At 41.0% G+C, this 21,191-nt stretch overlaps 3 protein-coding genes across 3 annotated transcripts in view; all 3 read right to left on the reverse strand.

The window, feature by feature from the left end:
* The window catches only part of LOC146960259 (uncharacterized), a 112,690-nt gene that overhangs the window by 20,384 nt on the left and 71,115 nt on the right, over nt 1-21,191 (reverse strand). The window lies entirely within an intron of this gene.
* Nucleotides 923-19,802, reverse strand: LOC146960260 (uncharacterized). Its single transcript, XM_085772490.1, has 4 exons — nt 16,617-19,802; nt 9,956-9,965; nt 5,056-5,105; nt 923-3,286 (listed from the first exon to the last, which is right to left on the reverse strand). Exons 1-4 carry the CDS (start codon nt 19,800-19,802, stop codon nt 923-925), a joined length of 5,610 nt encoding a protein of 1,869 aa, XP_085628616.1.
* On the reverse strand, nt 9,978-10,903 carry LOC146960261 (uncharacterized; the record flags this gene model as incomplete). Its single annotated transcript, XM_085772483.1, has 1 exon — nt 9,978-10,903. A coding segment is annotated over exon 1 (873 nt), but the record flags the coding sequence as incomplete, so codon positions are not given.

The following is a 21,191-nucleotide window of genomic DNA, read 5'->3' on the forward strand; positions in this document are numbered from 1 at the left end:
TGAAATTCCGGCGTAAGTGTAAACCATGGTCAAACACACCGTAACACCGAGTTAGACCCCCCCTCGAGAGATCAATTTGCCCGACCGCTACATTCACGAGATCCACCAACTTCAGCAAATACCGCAATATCGCCACACACGGCGCTGTCCGGATCCACTGTCTGACCGCAACCAAAACGCCACCATTTGCCCAAAATAATGCTCAGAACTGCACCAAATGTCATCAATAGTACACACAGGGTCCCAGCACGTAGTACGAGTTGTCAAACATCTGCTAGCTTTGCCTGTTTTCTTTAGCAAGGAGATGCAACTCAACTCACCTACTTATCCTCCGGGAGCCGCTTGTTGGTGAGGAAGCCCTGACGAGTCGATCACCGAGTGCACCGGAGTTCCGCAGCTCAATCAACAATTACCTCATGGAAATACAATCAGAGTTTTTTTTTTTTATATCTTGCATATCACTTTATAACTATTATTATCAAGTGCTGGCCACGATATAGGCGCAAATGAGCATTTTTAAGAGCTGCGGAACTCCGGTGCACTCGGTGATCGACTCGTCAGGGCTTCCTCACGAACGAGCGGCTCCCGGAGGAGAAGTAGGTGAGTTGAGTTGCATCTCCTTGCTAAAGAAAACAGGCAAAGCTAGCAGATGTTTGACAACTCGTACTACGTGCTGGGACCCTGTGTGTACTATTGATGACATTTGGTGCAGTTCTGAGCATTATTTTGGGCAAATGGTGGCGTTTTGGTTGCGGTCAGACAGTGGATCCGGACAGCGCCGTGTGTGGCGATATTGCGGTATTTGCTGAAGTTGGTGGATCTCGTGAATGTAGCGGTCGGGCAAATTGATCTCTCGAGGGGGGGTCTAACTCGGTGTTACGGTGTGTTTGACCATGGTTTACACTTACGCCGGAATTTCACTTTAACAAAATGTACAGACTATTGCCTCATGATCACTAAAATATGTTGGGAGAACCATTGCCTCTACATTGTAGTGTGTGCTTTTCACATAAACATGATCAATTAATGTGCCCTTTTCAGTTGTGGCCTGTTTGACTAGTTGAACATACCCTCTTTCAGTCACAAACTGAACAATCGATGAAGACTTCCAAATGTCATCATTAAAATCACCTATGACAGCAATGTTTTCACCATGACGATGTAGCCAATCTAGAAACTTCCCAAGATACTGTTTAAACAACGAGAGGGGATATAATGGGGGACGATAAATGATTGCCAATAGAATGTTAAAACTAACCAAATGATACACCAAACACTCAATATTGACATCTGCTACATTAATGATGTCACCTGACACATTTTCAGCACAATACATGCCAACACCACCATGTTGTTGTCCTTGCAATTCATTCAACACTGGATCACTGCTACTATACGATACACTTCGTGGAGAGCTGTTAAAACTGTACCCATTGATCTGCACCATATTTAATGAGGAGTCTGCAGAAAGCCACGTTTCTGTTACAGCAATACAGGTAGGCTGCAAATGCTGTGTACACATCACCACATCTGCTACATGTCGAGTCAAACTTTGAACATTCATGTAAAACACACTAAAACTCTTTGGACTTGATATGCATTTTTGAATATCCTCTTTAAGAAAGGGGTGCATACTATGAATGGCATCTTTAATGTCATCTTTACAGTAAATGTCCTTTTCCACAAAATCTTGAATAATTAACCCTGACAGACTCCTCACGCGGCTTAAAGCCACATATGCTTGCCCAGCTGCAAAGATTTTTTTAAGACACACAACAGCCTTGTCAACAGTGATGCCTTGTACTTTATGTACTGTACAGGCCCAAGCTAATTTTAATGGGAATTGTCTTCGCATTCCACCCTTTGTTGTAGCTCTTTCTTCCTCAGGTTCAATGCCTACAGAACCGGCTAAATCTAATGACCCTCTTTGAGCCTGCTTCATCCTCTGTGAACCAACACGTTCATCATCAAACTTTACAAAAACTTTTTGAGGAAACGCACCACTTTTCAACTGAACAATATGGGTCACCGTACCACACACACCATTAACCAAACCATCTGCAACATCAATATTCTTACATAACATTACACGTGCACCTTTCCCTAAAAGCAACTGCTCTGCCAAACATGTGTTTGAAGCTTTGGCATGATGGCCTTCTAATAACTTTAATTTCCCTGTTTTCCTGTTAACAAAGTCTTGTGCCTCTACAACAAAATATTCTTCTCCACATGTTGTAAACAGCTGTTTGTCATTATGCTCATTCACTTGTCTATTAGTTGCAAAAATATGTAAGGCTGAGCTCACCTCACCAGTTTCACAGCGTTTTAACAACTCTACATCACTGTCCAGCATTGGTGTCCCTTTGGACCGAGTCCTAACCCTGTTCAACAATTGTGCAAACATGGAATCCCTTTGCCTCATGATCTCTGTTAATTCAACAACACTAAACAGATTAGACCACAAAGTACTACCAACACCATCAACATACAGTGGCTTCCCTTTAACAGGAGGCAGCTGGAAAAAATCTCCAACAGCAACAACACTAACATTACCAAAGGGAGAAAAGTCACCAGTTTGTTTTATTTGTCTTAATCGACCGTGAATGTATGACAACAGATTGTGATCTACCATAGAAATTTCATCAATTATCAACAGCTGTAGATCACGATACTTGGCGCGAAGAGAATTTAACTTCTCCTCCCCTAGAGGCGTGTACGGCAGACGTACATCCATACCAATACTAAAAGTTGTATGAATTGTTGTTGCATGTACATTATGCGCTGCAATCCCTGTAGGAGCTGTCAGTAACACACACACAGAATCCGGATGACTACAAGCCGGTGTCAATAACCTCATGGATTCATATTGAATGGCCTTTATTAAATGGCTTTTACCGGTGCCAGCACCGCCAGTTATTAAAACATGTAGCGGTGCAGGATTTTTACCATTTATCCGATCCAAACACCATTGTCTAATCTGATAAAAAACATTCAACTGTGTCTGATTAAGAGACCTAACAAGAGCCAAACCATCTGCCCGAGACATAATGTTGCTCGTTTTCTCCAAATGCGAGACATGTTCACTACTCACAGCCAAATCTGGAATGTTTTCCTCATGACCTTCTACAGCCTGCGCAGACTCTTTCAATTCCTCCAAGCACTCCAGACGCTCCAACTCCTGCTCTGGACAAAGCTGACACCATGAGTCTTCAATTACACCGTCACGATCAATGGTATTCTGAACATTCTCTAATTCATCTGCCTCTATCTCAAACAAACTTCTATTAAAGGCGAGACACGGCAGGCAAAAACATCGTTTTTTCATGCACTTATCAATTTTGAGATTTTGGGCTATTTTGCTTCCATAACATGTCTTCTTTCAGACTAATACAAAAAAAATAGTCTAAAATACACATTATGGGTGTTTATTTTACTTCACTTTGACTGGTGTCGCCTGTAGATTTCTCCTAAATTCACCAGAACTGAGCGTTCTATCGCGGAGCGAGCCGCGTCTGTTCAGACTCCTGTCATATCAGGTATCGCTGTGAAGCTCTCTCTCTATCTCTCTCTCTCTCTCTATCTCTCCCTCTCTCTCTCCTGCACTAATGTGTCGGTTCCAAAAATGGTTTCCTTTGTACCAGCGACGAATCGTAAAAGTACGAGGGAGGGTCTCATTGGCTGGTGTCGTTTTCCGACAGCGTGATTCGTTTAGAAGCATCACGTGATGCGCTCTGAACAGCGGAGGGACTTTTAAAAACGGGGAAAGGAAATCGATTTAAATCCTCACGTAAAATAAAACAGCAACTCTCACTTGCTAGACAACAAAAGACACAGCACAGAAACTCACCGAGCCATAAGATCCCTTTACAAAGTGCGTCATCGCGGAAGCTGTCACCCGTAAAAAAAAAACGAGTGTTTGCCGCCGGAGACAGCGCGATACACAGCGGTGGCTTTTTTTTTTTTTTTACACATCAGACGTCTGAATGAACTGATCGGAGATTTAATATGTCCCTGCGCTGGTACAGGGCTTAAAATGAGCATCGATCCTCAGAATCACGTGTTGTGCAGTAGTTTACTTCTCAGTGACAGAGGTGAAACGGATGTGACACTGACATGGGCCAGATATGATTTTTAGCCAGACAGAGAGAAACTGAAAACATTGGTTGTCATATTACAGATGAGCCCAACTAGGCTACACCTAAAGTGTTTCTTATTTTTATTTTTATTTTTTTCTCTGACCTACTGGCCCACACACCTTAAAATTCACAGTGGCCAGACACTCTTGTTTCCAGTAACAATGGGCTCTATGCACAGCTCCACTGCTTTCTAAATTCAAGGCAGCTCTTTTATTTACTGACAAACTGATTAATCCAGGTGTGTCTGAGTAGTCACATTGGTCAGACACACCTGGATTAATCAGTTTGTCCAATAATGTAATACAGGAAACAAAGGAGCTGCCTTAAGTTCAGGAAGTAGAGCTGTGCATAGAGCCAATTTGTGGAATTTTTGCAATAGAATCTTTAAAGGCCGTTTTCTCAAAATGAGCTTTTTCTTATACTCTGGACCCGAAATCTCCAGTTCAGCAGCACTTATAGACACCAAACCTTCCAGTTGTATTCCCGCCTATATTCTGAAGGTTTTTACAGAGGGGATTGTTGATATATCATTCACAGCCTCATTTATACAACAATTTATACCTAAAAACAGGGCGAAATTTGATTTTTTAGGGCTGGTGACAGTATTTTCTCATTTACAAAGTGATAAAAAGATATCCAAAATCCCCTCTGTAAAAACTTTTGACTTTAATATGTCAACAAAATAAAACAAGAATTTTGAAAGTGGCTTTATCCAATCTTCAGATTTCGGGTCTGGAAATGTACACAAATTCAAGCATATTTAATTATATAATGTCTAATTTCCATATGTAAGCATAATATTTAAGAAAACATGTAATACAAAAAATAATTGTCTCAATCTAAGTAATAAACATAGAAAGTTTCATGGCAATAGCTGTTAGTTAAATTTTTTACCCTATTCACCTGGGGTGTCTCGCCTTAAATCAACTACTGATTTAACAGAATGCACAGATCTATCAAAAAATGTTACTTGACCAGACGTATACACTGTAAAGAATTGACTGTAGAATTTACAGTAAATACCTGGCAAAAAAGTTGCCAGCTAATTCTTGTAAAATCACAGTTTATTACTGTAAAAAGATATTACAATATATTACTGTAAACCTTTTACAGGTTTTTGCTGTATATAAATTACAGTAACTTATTGTTTTATTTTTTAGAAAACAGGAATTCAATGTAATCTAGTTTACAGCTTTTTCTTGTATTCTAATAAATTACAGTAATTACCTGGCAACTAAAGTTGCCAGTAAATACCTGTAAATAAATAATACAATATGTTGTTGTAAAATGTTTTTACAGTTAATATTGGTTTTTACAGTAGCTGCTTTGCAAATTATGCAGATTTTGAATGAAAAAAATAATAACACAGTGTCATAACTGTTAGAAAATACTTTTATTAAAACTTACATTTGTACTTGCATGAAACTTGCATTTTAAGGGATAGTTCAACATTTCCTCAAACTGGCCCATTGCCATAACCCCTATAGTTATAGCAGTAGGTTGCTGCTAGTAGCTGCTCATCTACTGTTATGGATTAATTCTTGGTTTCTCTCATCAAACTCATCAAATACACAATCCAACAACTCCAAAACACTCTGGTGGACAAGTTGTGACCTACACATTCACCACGCTATGAAATAATATGTAACATTACAACACATGAAGCAAACACTCTGAACTACTTGCACTTTTGAAATCACTCGGAGGTCCTTTGAGATAATAACGGAACGTTATGAGACAGAATAAAGGAATATCAGGAACATCATCAAACAGGACAGTCCTTATCTTTGTCTATGCAGACAGCCACTCGAAGTCCATCAACCTCTTAAGCAGGGAGGACACATGGGGATTTATGCTGTTCTTGAGCGTTGCCATCTTTGAGCCACTGCTGGGGTTGATGCCAACAAAACACCTAAAATAAGAAAATAACAAAACTTCATGAAAAACTGTGACAAGCCAGCAGAATCAATCAGGTCATACAATACAAGCCCATCGTTTGACCTTCCATGGGCAAATCTGCAACAAAAACAATGCTGTTTATTATTTTTCATTATCATTTAATTTTTGCAGTCCAGGCACTTAGGCAAGCTGAAATAGAAAATAGCTCTGCAATGCAATGACCACCTTATGTAGGGTCATAACGGTTAAAAAGGGTAGTTTGTATTTCTTGCCACAAGACAGTACGTTAATAACTTAATAACTTAACATTATTGTGACTGGGTGGAGACAGGGATTGGGTTTGTATTACATTTGATGGATTGAAAAAAGCTATAGTTATTTCACTATGGAACAGTAATTACCAGTAACTGAAAGAAATACATTGACTTAAAAAGATTTTTAAAGAAAGATTTTGATCAGAAATGGACAAAACTGGACTTAGACATGTTGAACATTTGTTTCATACCATGAAACAAGTGCCATATACACTCTACTATAACACAGCATGTCCAGTGGTGTAGTGGTGTCTGTGTTGGTGGGTATACCACTGGATAGATGGGTAGATCACTTAGAAGAAAGAAGGTATGATTTCAAAGGCGTTTTGGCTGATGGGTGGTAACCTGTTACCTGATATAAAAAGCGGAGGGTATAAGCCTTAAACTGATGTATACTACACCACTGAGCATGTCCCTGGCTTGAGAGGAGTCCACTGTCTGTTAGTGCTGGCAAGTCAAAATAATGTCTTGTCCAGTAGTCATGATAGCAAACTTAACAAGCACTACAAGCATCTAGTTACCTTTGGATGAATTCCAGGGTGCATGCAGCTTGCTCCTGGTACACAAGATTGAAGTTGTAGTAGCACGAAAACAACGCTGCCAGTCCTGCCAAAAAGTTGGCGTGTGGAGGCACAACCACCTGCCCCTCGATGCTCAGCATCCACTCCTCTGATGTGAGCACTTCACCTAAACATAAACAAACATAGGTTTATATGTTAATGTTTTTATCTTGTTGTTTTCCACATAAGCATATCCACAATAAACTGTTACATTAATGTGTCCTATGGTCTTTGTCTTTGCAATACTTTACAACATTTAAATTCCGTGTTGATATGATTGGCCAGTAAAGCTGACTGATAGAACACTAAGTGGTCTCCATGACAGCAGGCAATGTTTCAGATATGGATGTTTCTGCTAAAACGTGGATATTTCACACACACATCTTCCAATCAGCAGCACAGCTTCAAGGTGGGGACCCAAGAAAAGCACAGTCCTTAAGGAGTCTAGCTGAAACACCATCGGCTGGCCCTGATGGTGTTTCAGCTAGACTCCTTAAGGACTGTGCTGCCCAGCTGGCTGTGCCTCTCCGTACCATCTTCAACCTGAGCCTGCAGTCATGTAGGATCCCTCTTCTCTGGAAGACCTCGTGCCTGGTGCCGGTTCCCAAAGTGGTGAGGCCAGCAGGAATCAGTGACTACAGACCAGTAGCCCTGACTTCTCATATTATGAAGACTCTGGAGAGACTACTACTTCGCCACCTTCAACCTCAAGTACAGCATTCTGTGGACCCCTTGCAGTTTGCATACCGGGAGAACATTGGGGTGGACGATGCAATCATCTACATGTTGCATCGGATTTACTCTTACCTGGATGAACCTGGGCGATATGTGAGACTGCTGTTTCTAGACTTTTCCAGTGCCTTTGACACAATTCAACCTAGTATTCTGAGAGGAAAGCTGGAGAAGATGGGTGTAGATCCAACCATCATCTTGTGGGTCTATAACTATCTTACAGAGCGACCACAGTATGTGAGGCTGGGGAATTGCATGTCAGACACAGTGGTGAGCAGTGTAGGAGTACCACAAGGTACTGTGCTCTCACCTTACCTCTTCACACTTTTCACTGCAGATTTCACATCCACATCTGAATCTTGCCATGTTCAGAAGTACTCTGACGACACGGCCATAGTGGCATGTGTGAAGAAGGGACAGGAAGATGAATACAGGGACCTGGTGGGGGCGTTCACAGTCTGGTGCAACAACAACAACTTGTTGCTTAATACATCAAAGACCAAAGAAATGATTATTGACTTTGGCAGGTCCAAAAGATCCTTACGGCCTGTGACTGTGGATGGGGTGGACATTGAGAGGGTTCAGTCATACAAGTACCTTGGAGTACACCTTGATGACAGGCTGGACTGGTCCGTACACACAAATTATGTGTACAAAAGGACACAAAGCAGGCTCTTCTTTTTAAGAAGACTCAGGTCTTTTGATGTATGTAATGTAATGCTCCGTATGTTTTATCAGTCTGTCATTGCAAGTGTTACATTCTTTGCTATTGTCTGCTGGGGTAACAACATCAAGGTCAGGGACAGGAACAGATTAGACAGGCTCATCAAAAAATGTAGCTCTGTGATGGGGGAGGGAGCGGAGCTGGTAGAGGCTGTGGTTAAGTGGAGGATGGGGTGTAAGTTGAAGACCATCCTGGGTGACCCCCAACACCCTCTACACAAAACCCTCTCAGGTCAGAGGAGCAGCCGAAGCAAAAGGCTCATCTCCCTGACCTGCAGAACTGAAAGATTTAAGAGATCATTTGTTCCTGCTGCAATCGTTTTATATAACACTTGTTAAAATGTATTTTTGTGTTCATCTTTTTTGTCATTGTTGTATGAGCTACTGGACTAACGTAAATTTCCCTGCTAGGGATGAATAAAGTATTCTCTATTCTCTATTCTATTCTATTCTAAGATTAGAGTGACCAATTTAGTTTCTGACCAAATGTGAAATATGGGCACAACGTGCCCTTCTGTCCCTGAGTTATGGTGTTGAACAACAGACAGAGAGGGGTTTCTGCAGAAAATTATGACATCACAATAAAGCAGACCTTTTGTCATGGGTTGATCAGTGTGTTTATGTGTATGTCTACCAGATCTCTAAATTCTCCTGTCATTACAGATCCTGCCACCCTCGTCAGCCACTCATCAGTTCATTCCCCTCACCTGTGTTTCCCCGCCCATCTCCACACCTGGTCTCAATCCTCATCAGCCCCCTTCATATACTGGTCCATCTCCACTTGTCCTCTGCCAGATCGTCTAGAGTGTTTGTTCCTAGCTTTCCAGCGTTTGTGCTGCCTGTATGGTTTCCTGCTTGTCTGCCTGTTTACTGGTTTTTGAGATTCTGCCTGCCCCTCTTGGATTTGTCTGCTGATCGTTCTGCCTGCCTGGTTTTGACCCCTGCCTGTTATTTGACACTGAATAAAACCTTTTGGACTTTGAACTCAGCCTGTGGTCGTGCGTTTGGGTTCCCTGCGTTCTTAGCCGTTATAGCTTGAACCTTTTGGAATGGTAATGTCACTTCATTTTAAACTATTAGACATTTGTCATATTAAATGTATGGATTCTTGGCCAAAAAACATCACACAGGTCACAGTAGCCCTGACCTCTGACCTCCAAAATCTAATAAGTTCATCCATTTTTCCAAATAGATATTTGTGCCAAATCTGAAGAAATTCCCTCCCCTAGTTCTGGAGATATGGCATCCAGTCAATGCTGTCACCAGTGTGTAGGCATTAAAAATACTGTATAGCATACCTAAGACAATTAGTCTTGGAGAGTCAGGAAGCAGCAGTGTTCTTTCGGCGTCGGCTGCGGTTCCTAACACCTAAAAACAAAACAAAACAAAAATTGACAGACAACTGACAGTCTCACTGTTGAGTACAACTTATTAGCATACCTCTAAAATTAACAGAAAGGGTAGGATGTGAGAAAAGGGCTGCAGAAATGTCTTTTATAGTGTGACTTTTTAGTTTTATAATTGAGAAGTCATTCCACTTGAGTAAAGAACATGTGTACTTCTGCTATCTCTACAAACTACAATTTAGCACTTACATCTGTCTGCAAAATGAGTCCGTCAGGGTTCTCTTTGAAGTGTGCCATAAGCAGGAGGATCACACATGGGAATGGACCACACTTGTCTTCGTTGTTGTACTTGACCAGGATGCGTTCCCTCTCGTCTGCATTAGGCCCTGCTGGCTTCTGCTCAAAATACTTGAGGATCAGCTTCCCTTTGTCTTCTATTCCCTTCTCCATTTTATGCAGTATGTCAGTGTCAGTAAGCAGTTGGAAGTGGCTGTAAAGCTCTTTTGGTGTGAAAAGATATGGCCACTCATTCTTCAGCTCAGTGATTGAAGGGGGTGGGCTGGCATTGATAGTTTTTCTTTGTAAGTAGTAGGTTGCTTTCATTAAGTGAGTCAAATGTCCTCTCTCTGCACCAGATGGTCCCTCAGTGCTGTAGAGGTCTTTCATTTCTCTCTGTTTATCTTTGAGACTTTCTTCAGTTTCGTCCACTGGACAGTTAGGCTGCCATCTCACGCAGCCGTATTGGTCAGCTGGTCCTCTAGCTATATCTGCAGGTGATTTTGAGGCATTTTTTGACTTCCTTCGTCTAGAGAGAGTGCTTCCACGATTAACATGTTCTACCCGCGTTTTTAACTGAGTCACAAGGGATCCGAAGCCGCTGCCAATTACAGTGCCATCTCTCAAGACATCTGCAAAGCTTTTTGGATGCTGCTTTACAATCTTCCTGGCCACTGTCAAGCACTGAGACTTTGATGGATTTAATTCACTCAGCCTCATTTCATCAACAATTATTCGTACCATTTCCCTGCGGTCTTTAGCAGAGGGACGTGTCATCTGCGCAATGGCGTTTCTGATACCAGTAGGCATTCTGTTCCAAGGAACACTGAATTTTTCAGGCCAGGCACTTAAATTCACTGTCATTTCGGAGCCATCATAGCTCGACAGACTTGGAGAGCTAGAGCGGGATTGAGAAGATGAAGGATACTGTGTGACGGTACTTAAGCTTAAGTCAGAGGGTTCGATGGCAGTCAGTATCACTACAAGGGGAAAAAAAGAGTGATAACATTACTTAATATCTACAAACAAAATGCAAACTTTTAATAAACATTTTTTGTTGTTGCTGTGCATTGTTATTATAAGCGGGATATCTGAGAAATACCTTCGGTTTGCCATGCACTGATGAGCCTCCGACACTGGATAGGTGTAATGTCAGCAGTAAGATCCTCCTCTTTAATAAACTGCAGGTCACTTAGGGATTCCACACCAATGCTTTCCAGCTTGTTCAGGAGGGACTGTAGTTTATCTTCTGGTAAACTGGGTAATACTGACAACACAGCTTGCTTTATGTCCTCCCCTGGCGCTGCCATGTTAGTATATATCTGGGAGAGAGTGATGGATAATGATTACTGATGTACCGTTCAGACTGTACCCCATTAAAGGATAATAATCAAGCAGGTCTTCTTGCTTCACACACATGTAGCCCGACTCCTGGACAACCTCTGTTAAACTGTGAACACCCAAATCAGGAAAATCCACAGCTTGCTGCCTTCCCACAACAAAGTACACACAGTCACCACGATGGATCAAAATCAATATGATCTCACCCACGTGAAGGCCCTCATCATCTTGTCCTAAAACAACATGCATTCCTTTTTTGTACTTTGTCCCTTTGACATTGACAGCACAGGTGGCTACAGTAGAGTCATGTGTGAAGTTAAATGGTGCAGTTGCTACCTTGATTCTCTCACTATAGTCATCAACATAGAATTCAGTTCCTTTTTCAACTTGGATGACAGGAGGGAAAAAAATTCCTGCACCTAAGTATGCTTGGAGGAGCTGGTGTCGCTCTGCAAGAGTAGCACACAGGTTTTTAAAGTTATGTAGTTTCCTGGCACACTGTTTAAAAAAAGTATGCTTGCTCTCAAATCTCAACGTCCAAAGACGTATCAGGGGTCCAAACTGAAGAATAAGCTCAGGATAGTGACAGAGATAATGGTGCTTAGGTTTAAGAGGACGGTGTGGAAACAGCTCCACTCTGGACTGAATGTATTCCTCAATAAGAACATTCAAGTAGGCAATCTGGTCTGCGGTAATTGCTGGTGCACATACATAAGCAACTATCTCTCTCAAGAGCAAAATCAACTTCCAGACACCATTTTCAGAAGGGTTATTGATCCTGTCCCCAATTAACAGAGGCAGTACTCTCAACAGACACCAATTCTGTACAGCATGACCGCTCAACTTCTCACTACCGGGGCTGAACTCAGGAGGTTTGTCATCTGCTTCATTTCCAAGATATGCAAACCGACTTATTCTTCTGTTCAAATCCACAAAGGTGAACTGTTTTTCCTGGTTTACCAAGTGGTTGATACACAACGCCAGGTCAACAGATACAACACCCTCAAAAAGGTCATGTCCAAGGCATGGCGGAAGACCAGGCTGGCAAACATGAAAGTAACAAAGCTGGTTGAACACAGAGTCAAATTTTATGCCACACACCAGATCTGTGTTGCCTCCTGTTAGTCCATGTACATGCTGCTGATATGATTGTTTTGTTCTCTTTGACCCAGTGGACAGTGGACTCAAATGAAATGTTGCTCTGTCTATATCACAAAACCTACAGAAATGGGAACTCTTGCTGAAGTTTTCCACAAAGCCGCCAATACTGTGAGAGCCAAGATTATCTCCAGCTATCGCACATACAAAACCTTTGATGACTTTGCCGTTACTCAAAACAATGCCACTGTCCTCCAGCTGCTTCAGATCTTTTATCAGTGGACTGAAGACCATTTCCTGTCCAAATGACTTGAAGTCTTGTTCTCTGCAGAGAAGAACAAGCTGCATTTGATCGATGTTAGATCTATTGTGGGGCAAAACATCACCAAGTGTCAGATAAACCGCCAATACCTTGTGTTTTTTTCGGGCTGATCCTAACGGATTGACTACCTCAAAAGAATCTTGATAGAGAATCAAGGCTAAAGATGACGTTTCTGTTTTAAGCAAGACATTATCAGTCATATTCTGTCCATCCCATACATCTTCCAACACATCACGGGACGAGAGGCGTGAATGGGACTTTTCATATTGTTTTCTGAAAGCCTCAGATTCAAAGAGAGAAGTAATAGTTTCTTTTATTGGCACATACTGTGCAAAGCATTCTTTCCCTGAGTCATTTACACCTAAATACAAAGGCAGAGGTGCAACATAGTTGAAGTGGTTTTTGAATACTGACTTGCGACGCTGATCTGTACGCAAAATGTTGTTGCCTTTTTTTAATATGTCATGTTTTGTGAGCTCTTCAATTACATTTGTGATATCCGTGTCAGGAATTCCAAGCACAGACAACTTCTCTTTGAGTTTGGAAAAGATATGCAACTGAGCAGCATCATGGATGTCCTGGACTTCCTCAATAATGGTCTGAATTACTGATGCTGGCAAAACTAATTTAGCCTGAAGCTTCAAGTAAAAGAGAGACAAGTTTTTTAAAAAGAGGTCTTCATCCACAATATCATCCAGATCTGCGTCAGACTCAGAGAGAGAGGTAGAGGGCGGACTCACAAGTTGGGAAGGGGTTTCAAATTGTGTTTCTTGGGCTGGGTGTGGAAACACCACCTCATGTATTTCTCCTGCCAAACTTTTTTTGTGTATTCTCGAAATGTGAGATGCAAATGTCGATTTTACACCAAATGTTTTCTCACAAGCCCTGAAGGGACATGTTATTTGTCTGCCCTCTGTTATATGGCCTTTCAGATGATTAAGCATCTCCTTCACATTTGTAAATATAGCCTGACAAAATTCAATCTGACAAATCAGCGTTGTACCAGTAGGCTCATCTGTAGTACTTTTGTCAGACTTGTACCCTTTATGATCTCTGTACAAATGAGACTTGAAAGCTGCAAATTTACTGAATGCACGAGTACAATTAGGTACACCACAGGTAAAAGGGCAGTTTGCTGCATTACTGTGGAGTTTCATATGATTAGTAAAACCTATTATAGTTTTACTCTCATGGGCACACTGCTTGCAGTGATACATTTCTCGCCTGTGTGGAGCTAAATGAAAGAGAGAAGAGAAAAATGTTATTTAAGCAACAAAAAAACAACAACAAATGTGCATACAGTAGAGAGCTCTTCCAGGTGGTAGTTTAGCTCTCTACTCTTTACAGATAGCTCGTGCAATACTGGGGAAGTAGCTTTTTTTTTTTTTTTTACATTCATTTCAATTATTTTAACATGTTCTAAAGGCTTTTGTCTCATATATATCTGTAAACACACAGAAGGTGATCTACAAATGCTCTTTGGTTTGCACACGTGTTTTGCTATCCACAAGTACAAATTTCACAAATACATGTGTATTTGTAAATATATGGGGTATTTGTAAATGTATAATTTTCCATTTGTAAAAAACAAAAAAGAAAATTCTGTTTGTGAAGTGTGACTCTGCATTTGTGGATCACCAATCACACACACGCATCTCTATACTTAATGACGTATTTCCAGATCCACACAGATCCACAAACACACAGCTGGTGATTCACACTAATTAATTCCCACTGTTAATATGTCACTTTATTAAGTTTTAATATGTTTTCTGTTTAGATCCCCAATATGCGGTTAGTTTATCCAAATGACTGTTTGGAAGTTTGCGCCGCCGTTTGCGGAGCAGCTAACTAGGCTACCACTGGATGAGCGAACTGTCACAGAGGCTACAGCCGGGCTGCTGAGGTGGTCGGCCGGCTAAGCCGTGGCATCATTCCAGCAAAATACAAGTTACAAATTAGAAATTTGTATTTGTGGATAGCAAAACATGTGTGCAAACCAAGGAGCATTTGTAGATCACCCTCTGTGTGTTTACAGATATATATGAGACAAAAATTACTCCATACCAAAAGCACTCTCACTTTCTACTTACGCCAAAGTGCAGGTGACAGCAGCCGAGACGTTCACGAAGCTCTCCAAGCAGCCGAGACGTTCACGAACCTCTCCAAGCAGTCGAGACGTTCACAAGGCTCTCCAAAGCCTAATTTTAACCGAAATGTGCTGTAGGAGAGGAGAGGAGAGGAGAGGAGAGGAGAGGAGACATGAGGTAGGGGTGTTTAAAACTAGGGCTGTCAATAGATTTTTTTTTAAAATGAACTAATTAATCTCACAATTTTCTGTAATTAATTAATTTATCAACAAATAAACTGCATTTGTTCTCTTAAGAAAGCATGTATAATCATCAAATTAGTGAAGAATAAACACAAAAAAGCATATTTAAATTCAAAGACTATTTTAATGGCTTTCTTTAAACTTTAAACACAGTTTCTCTCCTGTGAAGAACAAATTTGGCACGAAAAAGGCCACTTGCATATTCTCCAACAGAAATAATAACAAAACAATCCAGGCCTACTACATGTCATGGTTGAAGTGCAGGTATATCAATATCAAAACCATCAAGACCACTCCAGACCACTTATGGGCATGAGGTAACATATTTTGTTTTTCCTTTTTTCCTACCAAGCTGTGCTGCGGACGTGCACGAGAAAACAACCACATCACTGAATTTCCCTCCGTAATTGAATAGCTATAGACTGATCGGTTCATTGTTTTATTTATTGATCTGTAGATGGTGATTCCTACATCTCCAAGGCAGCGCTGCTCTTCTGTCCAGTTACACATGAAGCTTCACTTTTCATTCACACAAACTAATCAACAACTAAACAAACATTCAAGAATGAAACCAGCCGGCGGTGAACCTCTAAAGACCTGCGGTTAAGTTAATCGGCTCTCTGTCTTACCCCGGGGACTACGCTGTGTACCCGGCCGACCGGCTCTGCAGACCGGGCTGTTGCCTCTGTGATGCTCCGCTACGGTCGCTGCTGGTGGAGCGTCACTGCTCGGAGGACGTCGTCGGAGCTAACTTCATCATCATGTGGATAAACTAACCGCGTGTTGGTCATCTAAACGGTTACTTACTCGCATGAAACAATATTAAAACCAAATAAAGTTAACAGCCGGTATGCTTTGCCTGCACACGTAACGTAACGTAACGGGTAACGTAACGGGTCAGCCACCACCGGAAGTAAACAAAACGGCGTTAATTGTTATTTTTAAGTTAAATGTTTAAAATGAATCTCCAAAATTAACGCGTTAACTTTGACAGCACTATTTTAAACCCAATGTCTATGAAGCAAGCTTTTCCAGCTCGGTCCAAAACTGTAAAGTTACACCACTAATAGCTATTAAGTTAACCTAATACAACTTTATCTGGCCGACATCAACATTAGCTGTAATGCTACCTTCACAGTCTGTTTATCAGAGAAAAAAATGCGATGTAAAGACGTCGTGCCCTCGTGCTAAATGCTGTTTTAGCTAAAGTTCTGGGAAATTACCATCACTGAAACAAATACTATTACTCACCAATCTGCTGACTTCTTAGCCTTGCTGCGCCATTGCTCCTTTCCTCTCTTCTTGGAGTTAACCGCCGAAATCAGAATATCAACAGTAATTACCTGTAATACACATCATCTACATGCCAGAACACACTTGCTGTAAATTTTACAATATGTAACCGCGGAGTTATGCAGCAGGTTACTGTAATTAGTTTTGACCCATGATGCATTGCGGTATACAGTTAAAAATTGTAAAATGACAAAACAAGAAGATACTGTAAAATTTTGCTGTAAATTTTACAGCAATTTGTTACAGTGTACACTTCCTTAAAGGTTTCACAGTTGAAATGGTTTAACCCTATATCAACTCTATGAGGAAGGAACAACTGGAGGAGAGTCTGATAAAACTTCTCTGGACTCTTTGTCTGTGAAAAGCGTGCATATCGAACTACTGCTGGCTGCGTTCGGGTTCTTTTTGTTACAAAGCCACAGCCATTCTTCAATTCAATAGGTGATGAACATTTTTCATTTTTAGTCAGAACCCGAAATTCTGAGGCAAATGTTGCCAGGCACATGTCATTGAACGTACTATCATTTGGCCTGTTTTTGTATCGGTCTGATATCCCAGTCATCCACATATCATCCGTATCAATGTTACCAGATGTAGCTCTCTGCCTCAAAACACTCAAAGGTAAACTCATTTTAACAACATTGTCTCCCGTTGGAACAAATACAACCTTCCTAGAGCACTCCTTCAGGTGCATGTTCGTCAAACGATAAACAGACTCTTGAGCACAGACATCTCTGTTATGCAAGTAGACACTACCAAGTCTTTTGAACGCTTCTTTAGCACTAACATTACCTTCTTTTTGGGCCTCCCTCTGGGCGTTTCCTAACAACAGCCCCATCTCCTTTTCTGCCTTAGAAATATAAGAGATGATGTACACAACACACGCATAGGCGTCCACGCAAAATTGAAGATCTAAATTTGCACTCCAACATTTCAACAATGACTTATTGTATTGATTGATCCAAACCTCATTAACTTGCCTTTTCATAACAACATGTGTATTTCTACTCAATCGATTGTAGGCATCCTCAAACAATTCCTGACTTACACCAAGGCTGCAAAACAACTGTTCTACACTGTCAAAAGAGCAATTCTCCTCTGAAAGAGCCTTTTTAATGTCAGATAAAATCTTACTTGCCACCTCTCTTTTCATAAGTTTTGACTCAGTCAGACAAGGACAAAGAAGACCTGCTTCTGGTGGACATGTGCACTTCACAACTTCCGGTTTACGACTAATAAATGTACGCGCTGAAACGGGCTTTGGGAAATTGAAGCGACAGACAGTCTTGTTCTTTTTACACGATTTTGAATGCCGTTTTGAATGTTGTTGTACAGATGTGACAGTGTCCAATAGTGTGTCATCATCTGTAGGGAGCTCACACGTTACATATTTATCAATAAATTGAACTACCTCTTCATCCGTATTTTTATCTATTAAAGGTGCATTTTCAATCCAAAACAAACAATGCACATGAGGTGAGCCACGTTGCTGGAACTCTACCGTATAGAAATAGTCCTTTATTTTGCCAATTGGATGTGTGGCCGACATCAAGACCTCTCTCAAAAAACAATGCCAACGGAAATCAAACATCCTGGCTGCTGTGACAGGATTTCGCCGCAGTAGGTCACACCTATCAGCCCACTCTAATTGGTCAACAGTCTCTGTTCTTCCTTCCTGTTTCAAAATACTACTAAGGAGATTCTGCCAGCGCAAATCAGCGGAAGAAAATGAACAAAACCATGTAGGAACACCAAGCTGACGGACACAAGCTAACAGGTCCCGCTGTGCTCCCTGCCAAAATGCAGGAGTACCTCTAATCGGTTTCAAGAAACGATAACCATCGTCAAACTGCAATAACTTATTTAAAGATTCTGTATCTTCCAAAATATTTATCTTGTCAAAAGTTTTACCTCCTTTACCTTTACATAACGCAATGGAAACATTATTCTTGACTTGCTCAACCTCTGACATATATTGTGCAAAAAAGATATATTCTACATTTTGGGAAAACCTGCCATCAGCATGTAGAATACGGTTATTAAAATAGCGTGACAATGTCAAACGATGTTGTCTACCACTATGATAAGTAAAACGCCCATGGGGGAACAACACAGGAAAACATTTAGCTTCATTAGCATGATCAGACAGCAGCCTAACAGGACTATTTCCCTCTCCAGGGGCCACATTCAACACATCATCAAAATACTGTTCCAACACTTCCTGACCGACATCAACAGGCATCAAACAGGTATCCTGGAACATGCAGTGCTGCTGTCTGTCATGAAGAAGCTCGTCTTGACCCTGGTCAGCAACATCAGTACTACCATCAACCTGCTGATCACCATCTGTCCCTAAAACAACAATGTCTTCTTCCCTACAAAATTCATTTACCCATGCATCATTGAACTCAACGTCTTTATAATGGACATTATGCTGTTTTAAATATTGCAACGCCTGCCTTACACGCATTGTATCAACAAACTGATACTCATAATGCCCTTTATATGTCAATTTACGCTTTAATTTCACACGCAGCAATGACCCTTCCATATTGGAGCGGGGCAACAAATTACTTGTCTCCACTATGTTAGCAGGAACACATGTCACAGGACCATGTACCCCATTTTGCCCCCCTTTAGGCAATGCCAACATCTTCATAAAAGGAATATGTAAGGCTACCAAATGCTGTTCTAAACTATTTAAACAAGCCAATTCTTGTGGAATAGCAGGAACCATCAAATTGCTTCCTGCATATTCTGGGGGAACTCCACCTTTATTAATTTTGTAATGACATGTATAACAGATCCACAGTTGTCCTCTAGGGGAATCCAACCATTGACAAGGCATTAAACAATTGTCATTACAAATGTGGAGATACTGCTCATTAATACACTGCTCCGCAACGACAGATGTTGCTTTCCTGCTATTATATTGTTCCTTTTTACATTTTAACACCTGATGCCTGAACAACAAGTGGTTACAAATACAACACACAAAGTCAGTGCCATGTCTAACTTTATCTAAAAACTTCTGCATAACAACATCAAATTGCTCTGCCAGTTTTTTATCCTGCTGTCTCTTTAATTTCACAGCAGCTAAAACACACTGTTTCTGGACATGATCTTCTTTGTACTTTCTAATGCTCTGACTTTTAATTTTCTCTCGGTGATTTTTATCAGACTTGTACTTCCGAATGCTAAGAGCTTTAAGTTTCTTGCGATGAATTTTATCAGATTTATACTTCCACACACTAACAGCTTTAACTTTCTCACGAAAAATCTTATCAGACTTATACTTCAACAAGCTAATAGCTTTAGCTTTAGCTTTAGCTTTAACTTTCTCGCGATGACTCTTATCAGACTTATACTTCAACAAGCTAATAGCTTTAGCTTTAGCTTTAACCTTCTCGCAATGACTCTTATCAAACATGTATCTAAGGGCAATCTTAACTTTAAGACGCATCCGATGACACTTATTTACCCTATAGTTCCTCTCACTATGAGCTTTTAAGCTAAGCCTATATAACGGGTTTTCCAAATATTCCCTTCTGGTATTTGCCTTGGTCTCCTCCCTAAACAAAGCATTTGATTTATATTTAAGTATTTTTTGGGCTATCCTTTTCTTTTTCATATAGCTAGAAAGTGTTGGGGTTGGTGGGGTAATGTCAGATGTGGACTCACTCAAAACCCTACTGTTATCTTTAGTCTTCTGTCTAAGGCCTAGTCCACACGAACACGGGTATTTTTGAAACCGAACTTTTCTGGACCCCGGTTAAAAAAGAAATTCGCGTCCACACCACCGGTGTGATAAAAAATAACTCCGTCCACATGAAACCGCAAATCCGTCTTCATGTGCATTCCAAAGCAGTAGGTGGTGATATCACTCCTAACAGGAAAGCAGCTATAACTTGTACAGAGAGAGTGGAGGCTCAAACAGCTCAAACTGACCGGCACCGCGAGTCCGCGCTACTAACACACCCCGCCCGTAATCTCTTGTTTATGACAGATACGAAAATACACAAATACACACATCGTAACGATAATCCATCGATCCACTGATTGATTCATTGAAAACAAATGTACAGGACGGAAGGAAGCAAAACAGTGGGGAAGTGACCGCAATTTACAATTAGATAAAAGCCTATTTTAGCCATATCAGCATGGTGGGGTCCGCCCGCTATTCCGACATGTCTCTATTTAGACATCCCGCTATTAGACGACATCCCTCTATCTAGACATGCCGGTAGTCCGACACTTTTTGATACCGCTATTCCGATTTTTTTTTTTTCTTTTTTTTTTTACAGCTGCGATACCCAGGCGCGTCTCTCTCTCTTTTCTTTTCAGCATGCCTGTCACCGGTTTGATGAGGGAGTGATGTTCTTAATTTCAACAACTCAATTATCAAGTCGCAAACAAAACTAACACACATGATAAACAAACAGAACTATGCTGCAGTTTGTTTGTCAAGTTAACCTGTCACCTTCAGCACCACGGACAGCGGAGAGCTGCATCTGTGAGCGTCTGGGCTCTGGGCTCAGGGCCTGGGGCCTCATTTATCAAAACTGTAAGTAAGCAGTGTAAAACTGCTGCTACTAAATGTTTTGCTTAGGCCTACGGAGAAAAGACACCCAAAATATTTACACCTTTTTCAGATCTATCAAACTGTGCATGCACAACTCTCCGCAATTTCTCTTTGATAAATCAAACTGGATACAAGAATGGTGTGCAGTTGTGCACGTGAACACACCTCTGCCCCCGGAATGCCTAGACACAACCATATATGGTCAGCACGTGCATATTAATTAGCCATGTGCGCTCT

This window comes from Trachurus japonicus, unplaced genomic scaffold (assembly GCF_045865225.1).
Source record: "Trachurus japonicus isolate A0001 unplaced genomic scaffold, Traja_1.0 AP030520.1".
In the NCBI taxonomy this organism is placed as follows: domain Eukaryota; kingdom Metazoa; phylum Chordata; class Actinopteri; order Carangiformes; family Carangidae; genus Trachurus; species Trachurus japonicus.